Genomic DNA, 25,009 nt, shown 5'->3' on the forward strand with positions numbered 1-25,009 from the left:
ACGCGCACTATGCCCTCATGCCTTGCGCGAGGCGGCGGCTGTGCACCGCCATCTTGGCCGGTGGCGGTAAGAACACGCTGTGTGCTAAGACCTGACGGCTAGCGCTGCTTTGGCTACTGCACGCCCCGCTGTAAGGGGCCCGCTGTCTCCAGGTACGGGAATTCGTGGGAGAGGTTTGGTGTTAGGCGGCCGGCTGCCACCTTGGGAAAACTCTTAGGGACACTGTCGGAGCGCCTGTAGTTAGGCCTCAGTAGCGGAGACCGTAGCGCGTGGCAACCGGCTCCAGCTGCACATCTGGGACGCCGGAGCGTTCCGCGCGCGTCTGTTCAGCCATCCGGACCTCAGGGCGTCTGTACTCCAAACACGGCCCGCTGCCACGAGAACGGTCGCAGGTGCCATAGCCTCTGCTCGCCACCCTCCACTGCCCCTTCTCCCCAGCCCCGCTCCCACCCTCAAGCTAACCCTTCTGTGGAGGACGCCCCGCACCCAGCAGATCCCCCAAGCTTCCCCTCACAGTCAGATGGCTACGTTGGCATTTGGTTGTAAGGAAAAAAAAATTATTTTTTAAATAATTGTGGACTGACTCATAGCATCTTGCCGCCATGAAGTCCAGTGCTCCTAGTCCAGTCCCAGACTTTGGAAATGATAGGCAAACGTCGTTCTATCTTTCTCATAGAGCGACGTGTTCTCAGTTGGGACTGCAGTTAAACCAAGTGAGTTTCCGAGTTGAGTGCCTGTCTTTAGGACTTCCAAGAAGCACTTTGTAGCACCCTGTCCTCTTCCCATTAGTGACTTAATCTCTTTTTTTGTTTATTACATCTTCGGCTTCTTGACATCAGGGATGCTGTCTTCAAAATGCCTTTAGATATCCTTTCTAGGCTTAATACATTGTAGGTATTTAGTATTTGTTGCAAATAAATGATAGTCAAAGGTGAATTTCTGAACCTCAAGAGCTACATAAGTATTTTCTGTTTTTTGATGGTAAAAATGGTAACTAAGGAATAGCTGTCAAAAAGCTTTTATTTGCCCTTTCTTCCAAGGGACTACAAACTAGGGAGTTAGGAGAGTAGCATTTGTGTTGTAGCCAATGGTCCTGTATGCTGAAAGTAGTCACCCTGTGTCTGTCAGTTGATAATGTATTCACTATAATCAAAAAGCTTAAATATTTTTGAACCAAAATGTATTTAAGGTTTTATCTTTTCATAGCACAGCTTAGCTCACCTCTATAAACGAAACAACAAAGACAAAAATATGTTTCAGAAAAACATTTAGCAGTTGCTGAAAGGGGATCCATTAAAAATCACTTTTAAAAAAAGCCATGTGCCTTTCCCAACTTAATCTGCTCTATAAGGCTAACTTACCGTAAGCATGGGTCATACTAGTTCATGTGAGCTTAGGCTGTGCTTCCTATGTGTACCGTCTTTTCACTCACCTAGAAGGCACTCCAGAGTTTAATAGTTCCTGCTTGCAAGTCAGCCTTCGAATCTGAAGTGTTTTCAGATCTTTTTGTATTCCTAAAAGTTTTCCCTGTAATATTCCTCTTCAGGTGTCCTCCTATTGGAAAGAAGGGAACTAACTCCTTTTCGCTAATTCTTGGAAATATGGAGGTTGCACAAATTATGTTTACCTATGTAACCGTTATCCAAAGAATCTATATTTATTTTTCTTAAATGTAAAATAATTTATTTTATTATTTAAATCAACTTAATTAGCCACCTCTAGTATATTTCTGTTCCCTATAAATATTGTTTATTATAGGCTCTTATTATTTTAATAATTTAAAAAGATAGTTTTAGTAGCATCATAAAAACAAAGACCAATGTAAGCAATTTCATAGTGAAAGATTTATTTTTCTCTGAAAATACTTTCATTTACTGGGTACTTTGTAGAAAAGCATTTTTTATTTGTATTAGAATGCATGATGCCCAGTTTATTAGTTTATTTGCTAAAATAGTCAATTTCTTTGACGAGTACTTGATTGGTTTGGGGTTTTAAGTAAGCTTCAGAGGTAAAGTAAAATCATTTAATTTCTAAGTTAAACTTAGGAGACCTGTATCAGTTTTTAAAGAAATGACTTTGTCAGCACAACAGTTAAGGTTTTAGTTTTTGTTGGTTTGTTTTGTTTTTCATTACTATAGCTTTGCTCACCTCTACCAAAACAAAATAGAGCGTTTACCAGTTTGAAATGAAGTAGTCTGGTAGTCTGTAAATGATGGAAACATTTCCTAAGAGGAAAGCCTGTTTTTAGGGAGGAAGAGGAAATAGTGTAGTGAGGAGCAAGATTGCTTCTGTCCCTCCAAGTCTAATCACTTAGATAATGGCTATGTAAGTTGTGGGTCACAGATAAAATCAGCATAGTATCTTTGCAGATGGATAGTGTTGGCTTTTGGCTTTTTCTTCAGATTTAGAGATAAACTAGACTGTGAAGGCACTGTTAGAACTTAATCCCTTTAGTCACATGAGGGAGTTAATGTAAATGTAAATACACTAAAACAAATATTATAAAGATTGTAAATTTGGTCTGATCTTAATTCTCTATAGGCATTATATAGAAAAGTCTTTAAGACATAGTAAGTATGTATACAACATTGCTACTACATAAAAACCTGGGCTGTAGCATGATGCTCATAACTCTAAAAAGCATTTTCCACTTTCCATCAGTAGTCATTATAGTCGGTTAGATAAGAAAATGAATTCATGGCTGGGCAATGGTGGTGCACGCCTTTAATCCCAGCACTTGGGAGGCAGAGGCAGGCGGATTTCTGAGTTCAAGGCCAGCCTGGTCTACAAAGTGAGTTCCAGGACAGCCAGGGCTACACAGAGAAACCCTGGCTGTCCTGGAAAAAAGAAAATGAATTCATGATTTGGGTGTGGGTGTGTTCACATATAATTTGGTTTATGGATTTATATTCATACAATGGTATCAGTATTAATCATTGAGGCCTTATATCATTTTTTAATCTGTCATGTATTTTCCATTCTTGCTGTCTTAATTTTTCTGATTATTTTTTTTCCAAAAAGAGCTTTGGTCTATATAGTTTATTTTTACCCAAGAGATTTAATTGTTTATATAAATTACAGAAGAATTAAATTTCTTTGATATTAACTATTTTTATTATAAAAACTGAGAAAACATATGTTATTTGATTAGGTCTTTTGTGACTTAGTGTTTTTGAGCTTTTTTTTCTGTGTATATATTAAGTATCTTTCTAGGAATTTTTGTAGTATTTTAAGTGGCACCTGTTTTATAATCTAACTTCGCTGTGTAAAATTTTGTTTTCCAAACTGAATAGATTATTTTTGTTTCTAATTTTTTTTTAATTTTCCAAATGAACATAGGAACTCCATATGATGTGTCCTCCTTTTATACCCATAAATTATTTCTCTTTATATTACAGAATTTGCCATAATTTTGTTCATTTTTCTTTAATAGAAGAACTGGATATTCTTTGTTACAATTATGGCAGACAAATTAACAAGAATTGCTATTGTCAACCACGACAAATGCAAACCTAAGAAATGTCGGCAGGAGTGCAAAAAGAGTTGCCCTGTGGTTCGGATGGGTAAGTGGCTCTGTTGGCATCCAAGAGTAGAAAGCAGCTGAAGAAAAGCAGATGGATTTAGAAGCTTCCTAGGGGCTTAGCAGATACTGTGTTAGTTAATCACTGGTGGTTTCTTTGAGCTACAAAAGTGAGAAATTTAGAATTCTAAACTTTTATTGATTTTAAATTATCCTTTTGAAAGGAATTATAGAATGTAATTGTTAAGATTGTAAAAAGTCAAGCCAAAGTTCACTGTACTTCAAGTTTCAAGACAGACATTTTGTGGGGCCTTGCTAGGTTTACAGGATGGAGTAAATGTAACAATTCAGAGGTGACAAGTTGTTGACGGTCTTCAGTGTTGTTATATGACTGCTGTCCCATAGTAGTGACCTTTTAGACTTAGCAAGTCGGAAGAGAACCTGTAGGTATTATCTGTTAGTATCTCCCATGGTTTTCAGAAATTCAGTCATTGATGTCTCAAATACTGTACTGAATTTTGTCTGTGTACTAGAAAAAAGCATAGCCTTTTATGGTTTCATTTACCTCACTGAAATAATTTATTCCTTTCTATGGTGTGCCTTTCACTGCTAAGACATGCTTTCTTTGGGGGGGGGGGGGCAGTTTCAAGTAGCCCTGGCTGTCCTGGAACTCACTCTAAAGCAGGCTGGCCTCTGCTTCCCAAGTGCTGTGATCAAAGGCATGCGCCACCACTCCCTGGCGACATGATTTCTTTTATAAGTCAGCTAGTGAATGCATAACTCCAGCTGCATCCAAAGCACCGAAACCAAATTGAAGTCAGTCGACTTACTCATAAGGTTGTTTCGGGGTTTACCATATTTTTACTGGTATTGGACAAAATATATTGGCCATTTGTTTATTGCCTGATAAGAATACATAATTGATAAACCTGGATATTTAATTCAGAATCTGTCCTACCAAACTCTGATTTAAATCATTATCATTGAAACTTTTGTGTGAGACTTTGAAAGGGGTGTTTTCTAAATGGCAATCTTAAAAGTATTCTAAAAGATAAAGGAAATTATTTGTCTTTGCCAGGAAAATTGTGCATAGAAGTTACACCCCAGAGCAAAATAGCATGGATTTCTGAAACTCTTTGTATTGGTTGTGGTATTTGTATTAAGGTAAGTGATATTTGTTGTTGAGTCAAAAATAGAATGTGAAAATTTTTAGTACTTTAAAATTGTTTAAAAAGACAGAAGTATAGGGTAGATAAATTAGAAAGAAATTTAAGAAAGCAATCTTCTTAGAACAGTATTATTACTTTTTTAATTTAATAGACCACTCTGGCCATCTTAGAACTCACTCTGTAAACCAGGCTAGCCTAGAACTCAGAGATTTGCTTGACTCTGCCTCCCAAATGCACCACCACCCGCCTAAGTTTTTACTTTTGTTTATTTTGTAATCTTGAGTGTGTGTACGTGTGTGTGCTCCTGTTTGGGGACGCCTGTGCCGCCGTGTACATGTGGAGATTGGAGGACAATATGCAGGTGTCAGTTCTTATACACTGTAGGTTCCAGGATGAAACCCAGATTATCGACTTGGTGGCGAGTTCCTTTACCTACTGTACGGTCTTAGTGGCCCACAAACCAAACTCACTTTATTTATTTATTTATTTATTTATTTATTTATTTTATTTGGGAGTTCCAAAGAACTTTAATGGTAGTTTGCAAGATGTTAGGATTCAAAGCCCCTCTCTTTCTTTTGAAGGCATCTAACATAAAAACTATGAGGGAAGTAAGTGTGTTGGGCATTAGTTAGGGCGGGAACTCCACAGCAACTCTCTCTTGTTCCTGCTGAGGTGGGGAGTTATTCCTTGGAGATCATGTAGACTCTGAGGTCCATCACATTCAAAGTCATACCTGAAAATGAGCTTGGCAAAGTGGCTGTTGAGACCAGTGTCAGTCCCAGCCCAAAGATGAAAGAGGGAGTAGTTCTGCTATTGAAGTCACAGGAGACAACCCGGTCCTCATTATAACCCAGAATAGATGTCCTTTAGACCTCCCTCCACTGTTTGCTTCATGACCTTCTTGATGTCGTCATATTTGTGAGCGTTCTCCGGGTAGCAGCAGGTCAGGTCTACTACGGACACATCAGCAGTAGGTATGGAAGTCCATGTCAGTGAGCTTCCTATTCAGCTCTGTGAGGAACTTGCCCACAGCCTTGAAGCCAGTGTATGCAAAGATGATGTTCTAGGAAGTCCCGTGTCCATCATCACAGTTCCCCACAGGGGCCGTCTGCAGTCTGGGTGGAATGATGGTGTGACTATAGTTCTGAGTCCTTCAGTGATACCAAAGTTGTCATGGATGACCTTGACCATGGGAACTAAGCAGTTGGTGGTGAAGGAGGGATTGATTACTGATACTCTTGAGTGAGTTATTCATCCTTATGATTAATGCCCTTCACAAACATAGGGGCATTAGCAGAGATGATGACCTTTTCAGCTCCACCCTTTGAGTGGGCTGTAGCCTTCTCCATGATAATCAAGATACCTCAGCACCAGCATCACTGTTGGTGCTGGTAGATCACACTCCTGGAAGATGGAAGTGGCCTTCCTGTCGATGAAAAGTTTCCCATTCCCAGCCTTGACTCTACTGTGTAAAGTACCATGGTTATAATCACACTGGACATTGGATTGCATATAGTTGACTTCAATGATGAGATCATTGATAGCAACAGTACCCATGTTGCATGTTACCAGAGTTGAAGGCAAACATGCAGTCCAGGCACCCAATATGGCCAAATCTGTTCACTCCAACCTTCACCATCATGTTTCAGGGAAAAGGCTGGCACTGCCTAAGAAGGTGCATCTGTCTCTGGACCTGGGAGGAGCAGAGAGCCCAAAAGCACACCTTTAAGAAGTTAATGGGTCAGTGAGATATCCTGGAAGAACAAGTCTGGTTATCTGAGGTCAAACTGAGGGACCCACTTAACTGTAGAGAAAACAACTCCACAAATTTGTCCTCTGACATCCACTTGATGCACCATGGCATGCACACACAAGATCACACAAACACAGACACACTGTTCACATAATGTACCGTACACACACACTAATAATGATTTTAATAATAATAATAAAACTTTTAAAAACAAGTAAGCATCATATAGAGCTAGGTAAAGATATTTCTAACTAGGTTATTTCTCTGTGTTGAGCTTTTCATTATACAAAGATGTAGCACATCTTTTCCAGAAATTTTTAGAGATAAAATGTAACTGGCATTATAGTTTTCCAGGTTTATTTACTTTCTTTTTGAGATAGTTCTCTGTGTAGCTCCAGCTGACATAGAATATGCTATATAGGCTAGACTGGCCTTGAACACCTAGAGATCCATCTGTCTCTGCCTCCCAAGTGCTGGGATTAAAGGCTGCACCTTTAGGGTACTGATTCAGAGAGTTCAGTGAATCTTCAAACTGAGAACATAAAAACGAAAAACAAAGCAATTTCATAAACAGTTCAACAGATGTACCATACCTGTCTCAAATTTTAAATTTACTACTCTCAAGTAGAAATACAACTAAAATATCTTAAATTCAATCTAAAAGTGCTTTACTATATCTCATATATGTATCTATTATATTTATCCCAATAGTATAATTTTAAACATCTTAAATTGTTACATTGATTAACTGATGTTTGACTTATAAGTCATAAATTTCCAACTTAAAAGAAAGATTTAACAACTGATATGTTATTAGATTTTTTTTTTTTTGTTTATAGTCCAATATAAAAAGGAACTTACTTCACCAGAGTTCGGAAAACTCCCTATAAATCGTTGAACATATAAGCCATGGGTGTATTATATTTGTTTTTGAACCTTATTCAAGTATCCGGGAAATGTATATGGAATCTGGAAATAGTTTTTCCTATTTTGAAAAGCATAAGCAGGAAATATTACTCCAGGCAAATACTGACTACTCCTTCTTCCTGTGTGCCTGCCTTTATGCTGGGTGTTAGGAATCTGGTAGGAACATTACAGTATCATCTGTTCTATTTGATTTTGATGCTATAAGAAATTAATATCTAAAGTTTTAGATATCTATCTGAATGCCTAAAACACCAGCTAAATAAACTCTTGGTGATGGAGCAGAAGGGAAATATATGCATCCTGAACACTGACTAATCCACATTACTTATAAATGGTGTGGGTTTCTTTTCCAAGTCACATGAGAGTTTAAAATCACCTGTAGCCTGCATTGATGAAAAGAGGAGCATACGAAATATAGTTGTAAAAATTTAGTGGTATGGCTAGGGGCAGAAGTTACTAGAAAACAATTTTTTTTCTTTAATTTGTTTTGGTCTCAGTTTGAAATGAAGATTCACTGAATTCTCTCTGAATGAGTTTCTTCAGTTCCCTGAATTCATCTACTGAGCAGAGCTGTCATCTGATCTTGTCCTTTCTGGTCATGTCTATCGTTGTCTATTCTTTAGAGATATTTTTCTAGCCACATTACTGTTGCCTTTTTTTTTTTTTTTTCTTTAACGTGCATGTGTGCATGGGTAGATGTGTGTATGAAGGCCAGAAGTCACAAGCCAGGTGTCTTTCTTGATTACATCCCTTATTCATTCATTCATTATTGTTTTATTTTGTTTGTTGAGACAGGCTTTCTCTGTGTAGCCTTGGCTGTCCTGGAACTCACTCTGTAGACTAAGCTGTCCTCGAACTCTTATAAATTCAACTGTCTCTGCCTCCCACGTGCTGAGACTAAAGGTGCTCAACTCTTTTCCTTTTTTAAAAAGCTATTGGCAAGATAGATATAACCCTCTCCCCCAAATAATAAAATCAAAACACCTTAAAAGACGTTATCTATAGGAAAGAAGCAAACAAGGAGAAGAGTAATTTAAGGGAAAAAAATCTGTTATAGGAAAATTATGGAAACTATTGAACAGTGTTTGGGTTGTATCAATCATAAAGACTATTAAATTTGTGTATACAGCTATTATCTTCAAGGAACTTGATTATTTAAGTAAATTATTTCTAATATTTGTAAATTTTGTGCTTGAAAGATTTCAATAATATTGTTAATTCATCTATTATAAATTAATGTGTGATTCTTTATTTTAAATAATAGAAATGTCCCTTTGGCGCCTTATCAATTGTCAATTTGCCAAGCAACTTGGAAAAAGAAACAACACATCGCTATTGTGCCAATGCCTTCAAGCTTCACAGGTATATTCCTCTTTACTTCAGTCAAGGGTAAAATTCCCTGAAGAGTTTTCAGAATATGGATGAAAATGATACTGCGCATCTACCAAAAAGTAATAGGCTATTATAAAATGTAAGGTTAATTTATATGTCAGCAGTTGCCAGGCATGGTAGCAGATGTCTTTAATCTCGGCATTCATGAGGCTGAGGCATCTCTGAGTTTAAGGCCAGTCTAGGCTACATAGTGAAATCATGTCTCGAAACAAGCAAAAAATGGCAGCAGTTCATTCTAGTTAATAGTTGAATTAATTTTTGAGGGATTTTAAAGCAACTACAAAGGCCCAGTAGAGTTATGTTGTGAAGATACAGAAACTAAATGTCTGGAAGGTAAAACCCCTTAAATTATTCTAAAATATCACAGTTGACAGTGGTTCATAATGAGTACCCTTACTTCCGAATAATCTTTAAAGAAAGTTGTTTTGGTTTTAATTATCAACTAATGTTATGTCCCACAGGAAATGCTATACTGACTTGGACCTCATTAAATAACTAGGTCCTTAATGCTTTCTGGCTTTTCAGGATGGTATCTCTGTATTGCCTTGGCTGTCCTGGAACATACTCTATATAGTCCAGGCTAGCCTTGAACTCAGAGATCTGCCTATGTCTGCCTTCTGAGTGCTGGGATTAATGGTGTGCACAGCCTAGCCTCACTGCTTACTTTTATCTGCTGAATATTAATATATTGAATCTGAAAGTCTAGGTTTTATTAATTAAAAGGTATTTTCACCCTGTCCGCTCTTAAGGAGTCAACAGCAATAGGAGATTAGGGTGGGGGGAAAGACAATGTGGTATTGTACCTGCTGTGAAATTTTTACCAAAACATTTAGTGTGCTAAAGATGAGCCTTAACTATGAAGAAAAATGTCATTTTTGATAAAGAACTGGATAAAGTTATTCATTATGGATACATTTCTAACAATTCGTTTCTCTTGGCTGTTTTCTCTCCACTAATAGCCACTAATGCTTAGCATATATTTCTTAGCTTATCAATGGCATAAAAGTGCTTTAAAATACATCATTCGGTTGTTGTGTATCTTTTCCATCTAATAGCAAGTTGTTTTTGTTTTGTTTTCCTATATTGTAATAGGTTGCCTATCCCTCGTCCGGGTGAAGTTTTGGGATTAGTTGGAACTAATGGTATTGGAAAGTCAACTGCACTAAAAATTTTAGCAGGAAAACAAAAGCCAAACCTTGGAAAGTATGATGTATGTATTAAAGATTATGGAAATTAATATGTCTGGGTCTTTTATGGATTTTTTATGAGAGTGATGGGTATACTTTTTTTCAGTGTTCTTATTTTTTTAAGTTAATTTGTGGAGTTGAGTTCAAAGGTGTTATACATCCCAAGTTTGGTCTGGTTTAGTTTTTGTTTTTTAAGACATGCTGTTACTGTGTAGCTTCAAAGGACCTTGAACTCAGCCTCCCAATACTGGTTTACACTGCCATGTACTGATGTCATTCCTGTTGTCATTTGTATGTGTGTGTGACAAGTCTCATGTTCTATCCCTTCAAAATAAAAATGTTAGCGTTGCTTACCAGAAAATTCATAATTCTCTCAAACTTTTGAGTTAGTATGCCTTGATTTGAAACTAAGTCTGCTTCCAATCTTAAACTAGAAATCCTCTAATAAGATATATGTTTAATTTTATTTAATATATTTAGTTTTATTTAGGAACTGTCCCCTTTGTATTTTTATCTTAAACTCACATAACAATTGTGTTTCTAGGATCCACCTGATTGGCAAGAGATTTTGACTTATTTCCGTGGATCTGAATTACAAAATTACTTTACCAAGATTCTCGAAGATGACTTAAAAGCCATTATCAAACCTCAATATGTAGACCAAATTCCCAAGGCTGCAAAGGTCAGTTTGCTTATAGATAGAAGTTGTAGACTGTAGATTATTGGTAGGACGATAACAATTCTATCAAAATACACTTATTTTACTTTGTGAAATTTTTGAAAGGGATATAGTGATAATTTTCTGTTGTGACAGGGGACAGTGGGCTCTATTCTGGACCGAAAAGATGAAACAAAGACACAGGCAATTGTCTGTCAGCAGCTTGGTAAGTATTTGAGTGCATGCTTTTAGTAAACTGCACTTAGTCATAATCCTCTTGATGGGCTATGGCTTGCCAAATTAATGAGGAAAGCTTTAGTAATTATTTTATTATTATACTACACAGTTTTAAACTGGAATATCTATCATCAGACCTAGAGTCATGACATGCAGTGTGTGCATTATGACCAGAAGAGGTGAAATGGAATTTATAACCTTGAACACAATGCTTCTGATTATTCTTTGTAGATTTAACTCACCTTAAAGAACGAAATGTCGAAGATCTTTCAGGAGGAGAGTTGCAGAGATTTGCTTGTGCTGTCGTTTGCATACAAAAAGCTGATATGTAGGTTACTTTACACTTTTTGTGGATCTCAGTCTTTGTGAGTTTATATCTGCAATGATGCTAATTCAGCAGTAATCCTGAAAGGAATAATTAATAGAGACTTTTAAGTGTTTGATTTTGAGGTGATGTGTTAAAGCAGTTGTATTGCCATGACCCACTTTCCCTTTAATAAGTCCTTTGCATTTATGAGTAGTAATTTATACCTAACATAAAACTAAAGCTCTCTGTAGACTAGCCAGTGTCAGAATGACATGGCTCTGTGAAGGGGACATGGAATTAAAAAGGCTCGTCTCCTTCCTGCTTACTAATATTTCCTCCTCTCGGATATTTATTATTCCCATATTTTTCCATGTTGTTGCTCTAGTGTATACTCAAGCCCCGTCTTCACCACGTATTCTCTGACATCCTGTGCATGAGAACCCATCTGCTTTAAAGCCTTTGGACTTGAGCCTATTAAGACAATGGCTCTTTGGGGCCAGCAAGATGGCTCAGCTGAATAGAGGGGTGACAGCAAGCCCTACCGTACCGCCTGAGTCGAATTCCCTAGACCCACAAACTTTAGAAAGAGAACCAATACAGGCAAGTTTTCTTCAACCTCCACATGCAGACAGTGGCACCCCTCAACACACACAGTAAATACGATTTAAGAACAAAAAGAAGAGCTCTTCAAAGTAATTGAGACTCTATCAGAATATTTTTTATGAGACGGTACCAATTAATAAATTAGTCCAATCTTCAAAAGCTCTCCTCAGATTTGTAGATAGACATTTCAGCGTTTTGGAATTATTTTCTTCCTTCTTCTGAACAGAACAGAGTTTTACCATTACAAGTAGCTTTTCTTCTTGGTATATGAAATTTTTCGTTCTGTTAAATCAGAAACCATTAGTGTATTACTTAAAAAGGATAAGGTATAGTTATGTTATTCAAACTTGCTTTTTTTTTTCCTTAGTTTTATGTTTGATGAACCTTCTAGTTATCTCGATGTCAAGCAACGTTTAAAGGCTGCCATTACTATTCGATCTCTAATAAATCCAGATAGGTAAGTATAAATCCAGTATGTTTCTGTTTTCTAATGTTGAGGACATTTTGCAGATGTTTAAATATTAAACATTCTTGATTTCCATCTTAATCATTTATAGTAACCACCACAATTTTTCTTCCTTAGAAAAAGGTTCTTAATGCAAGATTCACAATTGTTACCTCCAGTTCTATGGAAAGTACTGTTTGAACGTGAATGCTTTGGAGTCGTGTATAAATTTTGTGTATGTTCTTGGGGAAAACAGCCTTAGTTTTTACAAAATCTTCAAAAGTAAATCACAATTTTATACAAACACAAAAGACTTCTTAACAACTTGTATGATGCATTCACAAAACCATTTGTTGAATACAGTACTTTGTAATTTCCAAAGTTTCTTAGTTCTTCATTGCCCGGATGCTTCTGGAAACTTTATTGGGTCTTTAGGTAGAGTTTGTACTTTGTTGGGGCTTTAGAAAGGATTTACGTTTTGCAGTTGAAGGAGCTTATAAAAGGCCTGTTACTTAGTGATGCATGTGTAGAATGTCATGTGTAGAAACAAATAACAATGCACTTGGGAAGACTGTGCCCGCAACTCGTGATTATGTAAACTTTGTACAGGTAAGAGTACCAGAAGCAGCTGTCCCTAAACTTACACAGCATACACAGCAAGATAGAGTAGTAGAACTCCACCTGGCATTCTGAAAGAGCCTCTCAAATAGTAAGTGAGAGCTGTAAAGTATTCAAAACGTAGAGATTTGAAATGTTCAAAAGCAGAAATACCTAAAAAACAAATGTAGAGAGGGCTGTGGAGAATGTGATCCCCTGCAAACATGAGGACTTGAGCTCAGTCCCCAGAATGTTAGAATAGGCCAAGCACGGTGGTATGTATGTACTGTAAGGTCAGTGCTGGGGAGGCAGAGGCAGAAAGATCCCTGGCTTGCTGGTCTAGCCAATGACTTCCAGGTTCAGTGAAAAATCCTGTCTCCAAAAATAAGGGGGAGAAGCCATTGAAAAGATATGAATGTTGTACATAGTTACAGAGATGCACCTACACTCAGAAAACTCATACACAGAGGGAGAGAGAGAAAGCACAACGTTACAAACTTGCTGAACTAATGAGATGAGTTAGGAACAGCAATCGAACACTAAGACTCGATTTCACATTTAGTGGCTGTAACTGAGGAGATGGCATTGAAATATAAGGGAGATTTGAAAAATGGTGATTGTAGTAAGAAGACTATTTGATTGCTTTAAGAGTGAAAAGTAGACAAGTGGGCAAGATACAGGTAAAGTCACTTGGTGCTGGCAAACAGTCCAGTAATCCCTAGCACTCAGATCAGATTGGATGGAGAGCATGAGCTCCATAAAGTCAGCTCTGACATCAGTGAGCTCTGGCACGTGCTGCACACATGATGGGGATGTGGGTTGGTGGTGGTGTTTTGCTTTTTGGTTTTGGTTTGGTTTGGTTTTTGAAGGCTGTGTATCCCTGACATCCTAGAACTTGCATTGCAAACCAGACCTACCTCTGCCTCTGCCTCCTGAGTGCTGGATTAAAGGCATGCACCACTGTGCCTACCAATGATTAAGAAGCATGAAGGGATCATGGCTGATAATTTTTCAGAATTGGGAAAACCCCCAACTTCTCAAACATAATCTCAACAAATGATCAATAACACCTAGGTGCTTCAAATTGAACCTAAGAGTATTAATTGGTAGAGTCTTACATCCTGACCTCAGTTTCCCCTCCCTTTACTCTTTACAGTCTATATTTTTGTAGCACAGACTTCTTGAGTACACAGATGCTGTGTTCCTAAAACATCAGAACTTTTGATTCCTATGTTAGTTCCATTTGAATACAAAAAAGGCAAGAAGGGGCTTTGAAGAGTAAGAAAAATACATTTGCATATTGGAAAAGGTATTCCTACAGTGAATAGGAACTAAGTGGAATTTTAAAATGTGAAAATTTTGGTAAGTGACTGTTTAAGAAGGAAGGAGTGGCCCTTAAACATACAAAATAAAGAAATGCATTATCAAGAAGATAAACAGCAAGTTGTAATTTTTTCTGCATATAAATAAACAGTAAGATACATGAAAATTTAAAAGCTTGAAAAATCTGAAAAAAATTTGCGAGCATGATTATTCTGTTTATACAAACCAGAACTTTATGCAGTAAGCTAATGCTTTAAGTTGGTTTTGTAGATGCATGTAAAGTGGGTGGAGGTGAGAACAAAGTCTGCATAAACGCTTCATCACTGCGGTGGTTGATAGTTTCTGCTCTAGCAATAGATTTTTAAATCATCTTAGTCAAATCTATACTGAGGAAAACATTTTAAATAGGAACTTCAATAATAAGCCTTGTATAAGAAAATATTTTGTGGCTTTACTATGTTCCCTATACTTTTTTATTTTTTTTTTTCTAAGATTTACAACTATAGTAGAAAAATTTATATAAATAAGAGTCTTAGCTAATGATGTTATAGTAAATTTAAAAATAAAAGTTTGTTTTGCTTTTCAGATATATCATTGTGGTGGAGCATGATCTGAGTGTACTAGACTATCTCTCTGACTTCATCTGCTGTCTCTATGGCGTACCGAGTGCTTATGGTGTTGTCACGATGCCTTTTAGTGTAAGAGAAGGTAACTTGAAAACCTGTTCATAATGCTGTATGTTTTTTCTTTAATGCCTAGAAATGTATTACTGTTGACATCACTACTACATATTGCTCTAATATGTATGTGAAACTGGCATTTTGTATTTTAATCATTGAAGAAAACGCAGTGTATTATAAGGCTGTACACTGTTACAGAAAAGGATTCTTTTCTGAGAACTTTTTGCTGGGAGAACAGAAATCAACATGAATCTGTATGCTTTGACTTCACAGTATTTGTCACCTTCAAACTTATCTTTAGTATGCCAGCACCTTTGATAAATTCTTAACATTCCTTCAGTGCCCATCCCATTTTCGTATTTCAAACCTATCTGTAATCCCTGTCTTGTGTTTGTGACACTTAGACTCCCTAAAAATCTAACAAGATAGTTTGTTTTTAAACAAGATAAATAATTTTGAAAAATAATTCAAAATTATTGGAATTGTATCACAATCTAGTTATATCAATATTTTAGTTTAGAATGTGAGTGGAGGAGTGATTATAACTTATGTGCTTATGTTTAAGATAAATAGCTATATATTTTAAGGGAAGCTTGGTGAGGTGGCCCCAGTTTTCTTGCCGGTAGTTTTTCCTTTTGTTTTTCTACACAGGGCTTTTCTGTAGCCTTGACTGTGTTGGAACTGCTCTGTAGACCAGACTGGCCTTGAACTCACTGAGATTTGACTGCTTCTGCCTCCCAAGTTCTCGGAGTATGTTGGGCTTCTTCATGCCCAGCTTCTTGCCAATAGTCTTAAGAAACTTTTTTTAAATACAGGTTGAAACCTCTAGGATGTCTCAGTGGACAATGACACTAGCTGCTAAATAACAACCACTTAAGTTCTAGCCCCAGAACTACACTTTGTGGCAGGAGAGGATCTAGTTCTGAAGTTTTGAGTTTGAGAGGATCTAGTTCTGAGGATCTAGTGCACAACACACTCACAGACAGTGAACAAAAGTAATACTAAGAGAGCAATGTGGGCCTGCCGGGTGACTCAGTGCTTGCTGTGCAAGCCTGGAGAGCTGTGTTTATTCAGTTGAGCTTATGGGAAGGTAGATAAAAAACTGACTCCGCGGAGTTGCCTTCCGACTTCTGTCTGCATACCATGGCATGCTTGCAAACACTAACACACTGAAACGATGCAGGATATTAGAACTAAATTTAGTTTTTAGGCTTTCGTTTTTGTTTTGGTGGGGTGTTTCTCGTTTGCTTTGCCTTTGGTTTTTGTTTTGTTTATAAAGACTGGAGCTGCCAGGGCAACGGCAGCACAAACCTTCAGTCGCAGAACTCGTGAAGTAGAGGTAGGTGGATCTCTGTGAGTTTGAGAGCAGCCTGGGCTACAGAGAGAGTCTCAGGACAGCCAGAACTACACAGAGAATCCCAAAGAGAGAGACACAGACAGACACAGACCAGCCTTAAACTCAGCAATCTTCCTGTGTCCCTGAGCTCTCTGTGTGTTGCAGTTATAGTGTGCCACATTCTGCTTGGAAGCAACTCACAAGTGCTACTGAGTACCTGCTTTGTGTGCAGGTCATGTACTTATGTACAATCAGAATGACATATGGATAACCGCAGCAGGCGCTCTTAAAAGTGTCTCTTGTAAATGCTGGGTCTGCACAGTGATCCTGCTGAGCTTTAAATGGTGAAGTGAGAGTTTGTACTTGATCCTTCTGCACTTCAACCATTATTAAGCAATGTGTCTGTCTGTCTGTCTGTCTACACATATTTCTTTATGTAAATTTATATATGCCTGCAGGTTCTCTGAACTGTACAGGTGGTTATCATTAAGACTTATTTTCAAGTTGACAGGTCAGCTAGCACAGGAAAAAATGTAGAAACCACATCGCTTTTGTTTTTTAACCAAAGTCTCTTCTTCTTTAGTTAGTTACTGAAGCACTTAGACTAAGTTTTCTTCGCCAGAGGTTTTGGTTTTAATTCTTAACTCTACATTTCCACTTTTTAAATATTTGAAGAATAAAAATGAAACTTTTAGAAAAGTTGGTTTATCACTCTCAAGGGTTCCAGTCAGTACTCTTGACATGGTCCAGAGGGGATGCTGCTGCCTGTCCTTCCTTTCTCAAAACCTGCCAGCTACTTTTTCCCCATTAATATATAGAAACATATTAATATATATATTATATATTATGTTAATATATACTGAAACCAAGTGCTTCCTTAGAGTTTCATACATAATAATCTTTTTGTTTTTTTTTTTTTTAATTTTCATTGGTTTATTTACCTGTGTGAGTACGTATGTATATGGGGGGGGGGGGACATGCATACAGTAGTGTATGTGTGTACATCAGAGGACAATTTTCAGGAGCTGGTTATCTTTTTCCATACTGTAAGGTCCCAGGATTGAACTCAGGTCATCGGGCTTAGAGATAAGCACTTTACCCACTGAGCCATTTTTTACCCCATAATGACAATTTTAATAGAAGGATGTCCTGTTTCACATACATATATAAACTTAAAGTTAATCTTACACTGGATTAAGGGAGTTATTTTGGTTTGGTGGTAGAAAATGAATTTTTCTGAGACAGGAGCTCACACTGTAAATAAACCATGCTTGTCTCACAATCTAGCACTTGCCAGCTCGGCTTTCTAACTGTTGAACTATAGTCATCAGCCACTGTACTTGGCCTGTGTTCATTGTCGAAACACACCCAAAAAAGCACTAGTTTTTGCATATGTGCAGACTTAATATTAACAAAGTTACAAAATATGTATGTATTCCCAAAAATCAGTCTCTTTTTTTGTTTGGTTGGTTGGTTGGGTTTTTTTGTTGTTGTTGTTGTTTCTTTGTTTGTTTCTCAAGACAGGGTTTCTCTGTGTAGCCCTGGCTGTCCTGGAAATCACTGTAGACCAGGATGGCCTCGAACTCAGAAATCCGCCTGCCTTTGCCTCCCATCATTATTTTAGATTTGTTTATGTCTTCTTTAGATCTTTACTAATCTGGTGGCAATTTTTTCCCAACAGGCATAAATATATTTTTGGATGGCTATGTTCCAACAGAGAACTTGAGATTCAGGGATGCGTCGCTTGTTTTTAAAGTAGCTGAGACAGCAAATGAAGAAGAAGTTAAAAAGATGTGCATGTATAAATATCCCGGGATGAAGAAAAAGATGGGAGAGTTTGAGCTAGCAATTGTAGCTGGAGAGTTCACCGACTCTGAGATCATGGTGATGCTGGGGGAAAATGGTAAGTTGTGGTTTGTGATGCTGAAAGTCGGCTCTGTGGTTACCTATGCTTGTGGGGAACTGACTCGAGGCTACACCTGAGTTTAAATCCTTACAGTTACTGTTTTATCTTCACAGTTTTGTGCTATTTACTAATATTGTCCCACTGTTGTTGAAACAGGTTAATATTCATTATTTTCACTAAAAATTGCAGTTTCTGTTCAGCTGATTTTTCTGTGAAGTAAACTAGTGAGCAGTCACTCCTGCAGAGGGACTGAAGCAGTAGGCAGGTAGTGACTCAGTCAGGCCAGCTTTCAGGATTTCCTTGGATACCTGTGTTTAGAATTTTTCTTATATAAAATTCAGAGCACTCTGTTTACCTTCATAAATGTTTTATTAGTGGCTGGGCAGTGGTGGTGATCACCTTTAATCCCAGCACTTGGTAGGCAGAGGCAGGAGGATTTCTGAGTTTAGGGCCATCCTGGTCTACAGAGCGAGTTCCAGGACAGCCAGGGTTACACAGAGAAACCCTGTCTCTGGGGAAAAAAAAATGGAGATTGCAACAGATCAGGCTTCAGTAAACATTTTTGATAGGGGTACAATCTTTTCTACAAGCTGTGAATAGGCATTTCTATCATAAAATAGCCTATGGTACCTTTAAACTGTGACAACTGAAACGAATGCAGTTTTTTAGTCCATAAGTTGTGTGGACTAATCATTTATTAAAAAGCACTGGTATTCCTTCTAATAAAAAGACAAATTTCTCTGATTATAACAAGAATATTTGGAATGTAAAGGTTAATTTGTTTTTGTTGTATTATCAGGTACAGGTAAAACTACATTTATCAGAATGCTTGCGGGAAGGCTGAAACCAGATGAAGGAGGTACTGTCACTTAAGCATTCCCTTTTACTCTCCCACAGCGTAAACGGTAATGGGCTGGGCAGTGTTTGTGTTATTGTAATTGTGGGTTTTTTTTTTTAATTTTTTGTTTGTTTGTTTTGCAGGAGAAGTGCCAGTTCTAAATGTCAGTTATAAGCCACAGAAAATCAGCCCCAAATCAACAGTGAGTCATGCTTTCACTGTTCAAATGCATATTTGGTGTATGTGCGCATATATATATATATATATACATACATATATATATATACCTTTAGTCTTTTGCTCCAGTAAGGGGCTCGGGCATTAGCTCAGTAGTAGAATATATGTTTAACATGAGTTAAATTACTGATTTTGATCTCCACCACAAAAAGAACATTCTAAAACTCTTACCTGTATTAGCTTCTATACAGCACAGGCTGGCCTGGAATCTACCATGTAATAAAATACCTGAGATTCTCAATCTACCTACCATACTGCCCAAGTGCTGGAGCTAATGGGTGTCCAGTACCACATCTGGCTCTTGTCAGATCATTTCTAGCACAGAGCTGTAAACGCCAGCAATTCTACTCATTAGCAAAGACCTGAGCAATGTGCACACTTGAGCACCAGGGTCAGTACAAACCCTCATGTCAGTCAGCTGATGAATGGTAGATAACTTAATAAATATAGTCTTCAAATGTGAGGTTATTCAGCATGAGGGAAATTACTGTATGTTCAGCATCACAGCACTGACCCTGTTACACATTTCAGTTTACCTTCATTAGTATTTTACATGATCTGTTTCAAGTTCTCACAGTCAGCTCTGTTCCATACAGCAAGTAAAAGCCATTTTAGGATTCAACTAAGAAGAGAGAATAAGATGGTGGGCATTGTATGTTATAACCTACAGATTATCCAACATTTTTAAACCCACTTTGACATTTAGAATTATTCCTGTTCTTCATTATTTCTCCCTTTCTGCTTTTCAATTTTAAGATTATTATTGCATTTTTACTTATGTACATGATTGGGGCAATTATGTATATAAGTAAAACTTTAAGAAAGCCTCAAAATGAACGAGATGGTGAATAGGCATTAAACTAGATCTGGCCAGGCATGGTGATGCCCATTGATACCAGCGCTCAGAGGCAGAGGCACCCTAGTTGGCTAAATAGTGAGTCACTCTAAGAAAAAGAAAAAAAATAAAATTGATAGAAATTGGTGGTAAATAGAATTCATTTTGGTCTGAAATTAGTACTAATATCCATAAACAGAAAAGTTCTTTCCTGGTAATTTATCATTTAAAGTTTTTGTTTCTTTAAAACCAGGGAAGTGTTCGCCAGTTACTGCATGAAAAGATCAGAGATGCTTATACGCATCCGCAGTTTGTGACCGATGTAATGAAGCCCCTACAGATTGAAAACATCATTGACCAAGAGGTACCATAACATTATCCTTGTACATCTGCACACATCATTGGTTCAGAATTTGGATGTCTTTACATGTTTTCTGAACTTCTCCAATTAGGTACAGACATTGTCTGGTGGTGAACTTCAGCGAGTGGCTTTAGCTCTTTGTTTGGGCAAACCTGCTGACGTCTATTTAATTGATGAACCTTCTGCATATTTGGATTCTGAGCAAAGATTAATGGCAGCTCGGGTCGTCAAACGGTAAATGTCGTTTTTGTAGAATAGCATTTTGATTGTGTGTGATGATATACAAATCTGTTTGTGACTTAAAAGTTCTGAAAGGTTTGCAATTGTTGTGTTCCAGTTTCATTCTCCATGCAAAGAAGACAGCCTTTGTTGTAGAACATGACTTCATCATGGCCACCTACCTAGCAGATCGAGTCATCGTTTTTGATGGTGTTCCATCAAAGAACACAGTTGCAAACAGGTAAAAAAAAAATGCTTTTAAAGATGTTCAGAAGTAAAATTAAGTTCTAACAATGGAAATTACCACATTCTATCTACATTTCCAGTAAGGTCATAAACACCAAAGTCTTACTGCTTTCATCTTTGAAACAGTTAACTACTTAGTCAGTTTCTTATTCTGTGACAGCACCTCACCCCCAACTTATTTATAGATAATACTGTGTGTAGGGCCTTACAGTAGTTTTCAGCCTAGTATACAATACTTGACTGGTGGATAATCTTACTGACCTCTTAACTTTTCTTTCATTTTAACTTTTTCCAAAGAATTACATGACTTGCCCAACAACACTATAGTTGGAGCAGATGCCAAATATGTAACACTGACCCACAACAGTTTAGGTGTAGTCTTTTGCCCTCTCTTCTTCTACCTAGATCTGTCATACTAAAAACTCGGGTCTGTCTATGAGACATTATTTTACCACTAGTACTAAACCTACATTAAGTTACATCTTATAAAATTACCAATACACAAACATATTTTGGGCCCATAAATCTATTTTATTTGGTTCTCACACAAAGTTTTTTGATGTTAAGAAGTAGGGTTAAGTTGCTATTTGAATAATTCTTTCAAGAAAATGAACTACCAGCCAAGTATGAGAGGCAGAGCCAGGCAGATTTCTGTAAGATAGAGGACAGCCTGGCCTAATTGCTCCAGGCTAACCAGATCTGTATAGTAAGTCCCTGTCTAAAATACATCCCAGAATATGTCTTTGTTTTCATGTTAAATTCTATCATCAGTTATTGAGAATATGTACATTTTAGGAAATTTCTCAGATATATAAATTTGTTTTTTCAGTAACCATCTTTTGTGTTTGCATAAGGCTTTAAAATGTTTCCCTTTTTTTGTTATTTAGCCAATTTAAATTTTAATTTTGGAGGGCTGGAGAGATGGCTCAAGTGATTAATACTACTGGTTGCTCTTCCAGAGAACACAGGTTCATTTCCCATGATAACTCACAACTCTCTGTACTTCTAAGTCTGGGGGGGGAAAAATGAGCTCAGCTGTAAAAGATGAAAGCATAGAAAGGTTTTAATGGAAGATGATGTGTTGTAATGTTAGCATTGGTGCTTGGCTGAGTGGAAAAGGCAGTGATGATTCTTGATCATTAAACAAAATTTAATGAAAATTGTCCATTTTCCCCCTAGTCCTCAGACTCTTTTGGCTGGCATGAACAAATTTTTGTCTCAGCTCGAAATTACATTCAGAAGAGACCCCAACAACTACAGGCCACGAATAAATAAGCTCAATTCAATCAAGGTATGTGGATAATAAACATACATCTTATCATATTGATTCTCAGAATTTGGGTTGTTTTTCCTCTCATTTTTTGTAGTCTTGCTTCAAGGCAACAACTGTAATGTATCTGGTGTTCTAGTTTATTTTGTGCCATTTAAAACCGCCTTGAAATCTGGCACGTGGTAGCACACTCCATTAGTCCCAGCACTAGAGAGGAAGAGGCAGGCAGATATCTGTGAGTTCAAGGACAGCCAGGGAACTTTCTGTCTAAAAGAGTAAAACTTCTTTAGAGAAACCTTACTTTGTGCCCTTGAAAATAAATTTATGGAATTTTGTTAATGAAACTTTATAATACGTTTCACCAATTTCTCTGTTTTTTGTTTTAAGATAGGGTTACAATAAACATTCTCCTTTGCTTATTAAGTCACTTCTGTGTGCTGGGTCATTTTAGGTAGTAATAGAACATAACACTAATGAGAAGCTAGCTGACCAGGTGGGTAAGTGCACTGTTACTATTCTGTAGTTTTCTAAGAAAATCTAATTAGTTTTCAAGCTGACAATCTGTTGCCTTTTGTACCAGAAGCTTAAAAATGGGATTTATGTTTCTGTACAAATTTCATGCATTAAAGTATCCTACAGAGCGCATGCTCTAGTAGAGCAGCCCTGCATAGAAGACAAATGCTCACTGTGTCACTTCTCTTTCTTTTTAGGATGTAGAACAAAAGAAGAGTGGAAACTACTTTTTCTTGGATGATTAGATTGAATCTGAACTTATAAGCCATTTACTTACTGGGATTTTTATCATATAAAACTTTAATCAGGTTTTATGGCCCCACATACTCTGGAGCTTGAAGTATGATTTTCTTAATGCGACATCAAAAAGCCAGTTGTCTTGTAAATTGTTGTTTAAGAACTATTTTGTTCTTAAGATTAAACCTGTGCATACTACATGAACATGGAGACATTTCAGATATATCAATTACCTCCAGACTTTCACAATCTATGGGGAGATTTTCAGTTGTATATTATATTCATGTACCAAAGGCTAATCTTGGATAAAATCTGTACTTACCTGTTTGCTAAGTGTAATGGAACTGCCCCCTTCTAAAAAGCCAGTCACAGACTTGCTGCCAAAGTCTGATACATAAGCATCAGGGCTATATTTGCTACTTGTGTTCAGTGTGTGCTTCCAAGGAACAGTGTCTGCTACAAACACCATTGTTGGAAGATGTTTATGACCAACTTATGCATTGTTTTTAATGAGTTTTTGGTGCTTTTGAACATCTGTCAAAATTTATTTCAGTGCCCTAATTTAACTTTTTTTTTTTTTAGTTCTTACATTCTATAATAACCTTTCACAGTAATGTTACTTTTATAAATATATAATCACTGATCAAGATTAGGGAGGAGGCACTTCTGAAGAATATTTGCTTCCTGTAAGACTATAAGCGTGGGCTGGGGAGATGGTTCAGTCAGTAAGTACACGCTGCACACCCATGAGGACCATATTTGAGACTTTAGTAGGAATCTGTAATACCAATGCTGCGAAGTGAAGTCCAGCAGATCCCTAAAGCCCACTGGCCTGCCAGCCTGACACAGTCTATGAGCGACTTCAGTACAAGGTCCTGTCTTAAACGCTAAGTGGACAGTAATTGAGGAAGACACTCTGGCACCAACACACACACAACAAAACCCTACAGATAGAATCTTTATAGGTGGTGCCTAAGTATCTGGATTTTAGGGTTTTGGTTTTAATTTTGTTTTGAGACAGCTTGTCCTATAGCCCAAGCTGGCCTCAAATTAGGTATCCAAGGACAACCTTGAATTTCTCGGCCCACTCCCTAGGCTTGGATTACACAGTGCTGAGGATCAAACCCAGGGCTTTGTGTGTGCTCGGCAAGCACTCTAACAACTGAGCTACATCCCCAGCCCTACATACTTAGACTACAGATTCTTCTGTTGAGCAACCAAGGACAACCTTAAACAACTCCTCCAGGGAGTGCAGGGGAAATAGCAATACAGAGTATCCATTGCTGCAGTGCATACTCATTTGTAGGTTTGGATACAAAGGACATTATCCACATCTTACTAATATGCCAAACTGGAATTATGAGGAAGGTGGATTACAATGAACAGGGCAGGCAGAACAGGAAAATTAAAAAGTATTTGACAAGACTTTAGAACTTTTAAATAATAGATCTTGATTAATTTGCAAAAAATGATAGAAAGTTTGTTTTGACTGAAACCCATTAGGCCTTCTAAAAATGAATTTATATAATTCATAAATATCTGTTGTAAAGGAACGCAAATATGCCGAAGTATATGGAATAAAATCTCCCTTTATCAGTTTCTGAGCTTACCAGTGTGTGGTCATTCTTTCCTTCAGTATGCACTTAATCTTGTTATGGGAATATACTAAAATATATTTGTGAATATTACAGATACAAAGTTCATCCATTTTAATGCTAATGACAATATGTGAATGAGTATTTTTGTGCAAATGAAATTTGAAAATACAAAATCAGATATTAAACTTTTTTTTTACTTCTTTGAGACAGGTTTCTTTATAGATTGGCTGTCCTGGACTTAAGAGACCCGCCTGCCTCTGCCTCCTGAGTGCTGGGGTAGAATGCACGTGCCACCACTGCCCGGCCAGATACTAAAACTTTGACATAGCAATAGGAAGGCCTATTCCACTAACAGGAGTTTGTCAAAGTGCAGTGTTTGGCTATCAAAAAGAGTACCACTAGAAATCTGTAATACTGAATGAACAAAGGCAAGTTGCAAAATAGTTGCATGACTAGCTTTATGTGAAGACACTACGACATTAAACCAAGATTAATTTTAGGACAATTTGGTCAAAGTACAGGAAGAGTATATTTTTATTTTTACTTTGTGTGCATTGGTGTTTTGCCTGCTTGTTTGTCTAGGATGCCAGATCCCTTGGAACTGGAATAGACAGT

The 25,009-nt window shown here is 37.3% G+C and overlaps 1 protein-coding gene across 1 annotated transcript; it reads left to right on the forward strand.

Annotated features, from left to right (window-relative positions):
- The first annotated feature begins 20 nt into the window (after positions 1–20).
- Abce1 (ATP binding cassette subfamily E member 1) lies at positions 21–24,405 on the forward strand. Its single transcript, XM_021170041.2, has 18 exons — positions 21–152; positions 3,434–3,563; positions 4,599–4,684; positions 8,634–8,731; positions 9,854–9,971; positions 10,493–10,630; positions 10,763–10,832; positions 11,075–11,171; positions 12,121–12,210; positions 14,705–14,826; positions 17,816–18,037; positions 18,840–18,899; positions 19,022–19,080; positions 20,204–20,314; positions 20,403–20,545; positions 20,649–20,771; positions 21,956–22,067; positions 22,757–24,405. The coding sequence occupies exons 2-18, from the start codon at positions 3,461–3,463 to the stop codon at positions 22,802–22,804; spliced, it is 1,800 nt and encodes a 599-aa protein (XP_021025700.1). The 5' UTR covers positions 21–152; positions 3,434–3,460; the 3' UTR covers positions 22,805–24,405.
- Positions 24,406–25,009: the final 604 nt, after the last annotated feature.

This window comes from Mus caroli, unplaced genomic scaffold, assembly GCF_978045245.1.
Source record: "Mus caroli unplaced genomic scaffold, Mus_caroli_1 scaffold_10, whole genome shotgun sequence".
NCBI classification, from domain to species: Eukaryota; Metazoa; Chordata; class Mammalia; order Rodentia; family Muridae; genus Mus; species Mus caroli.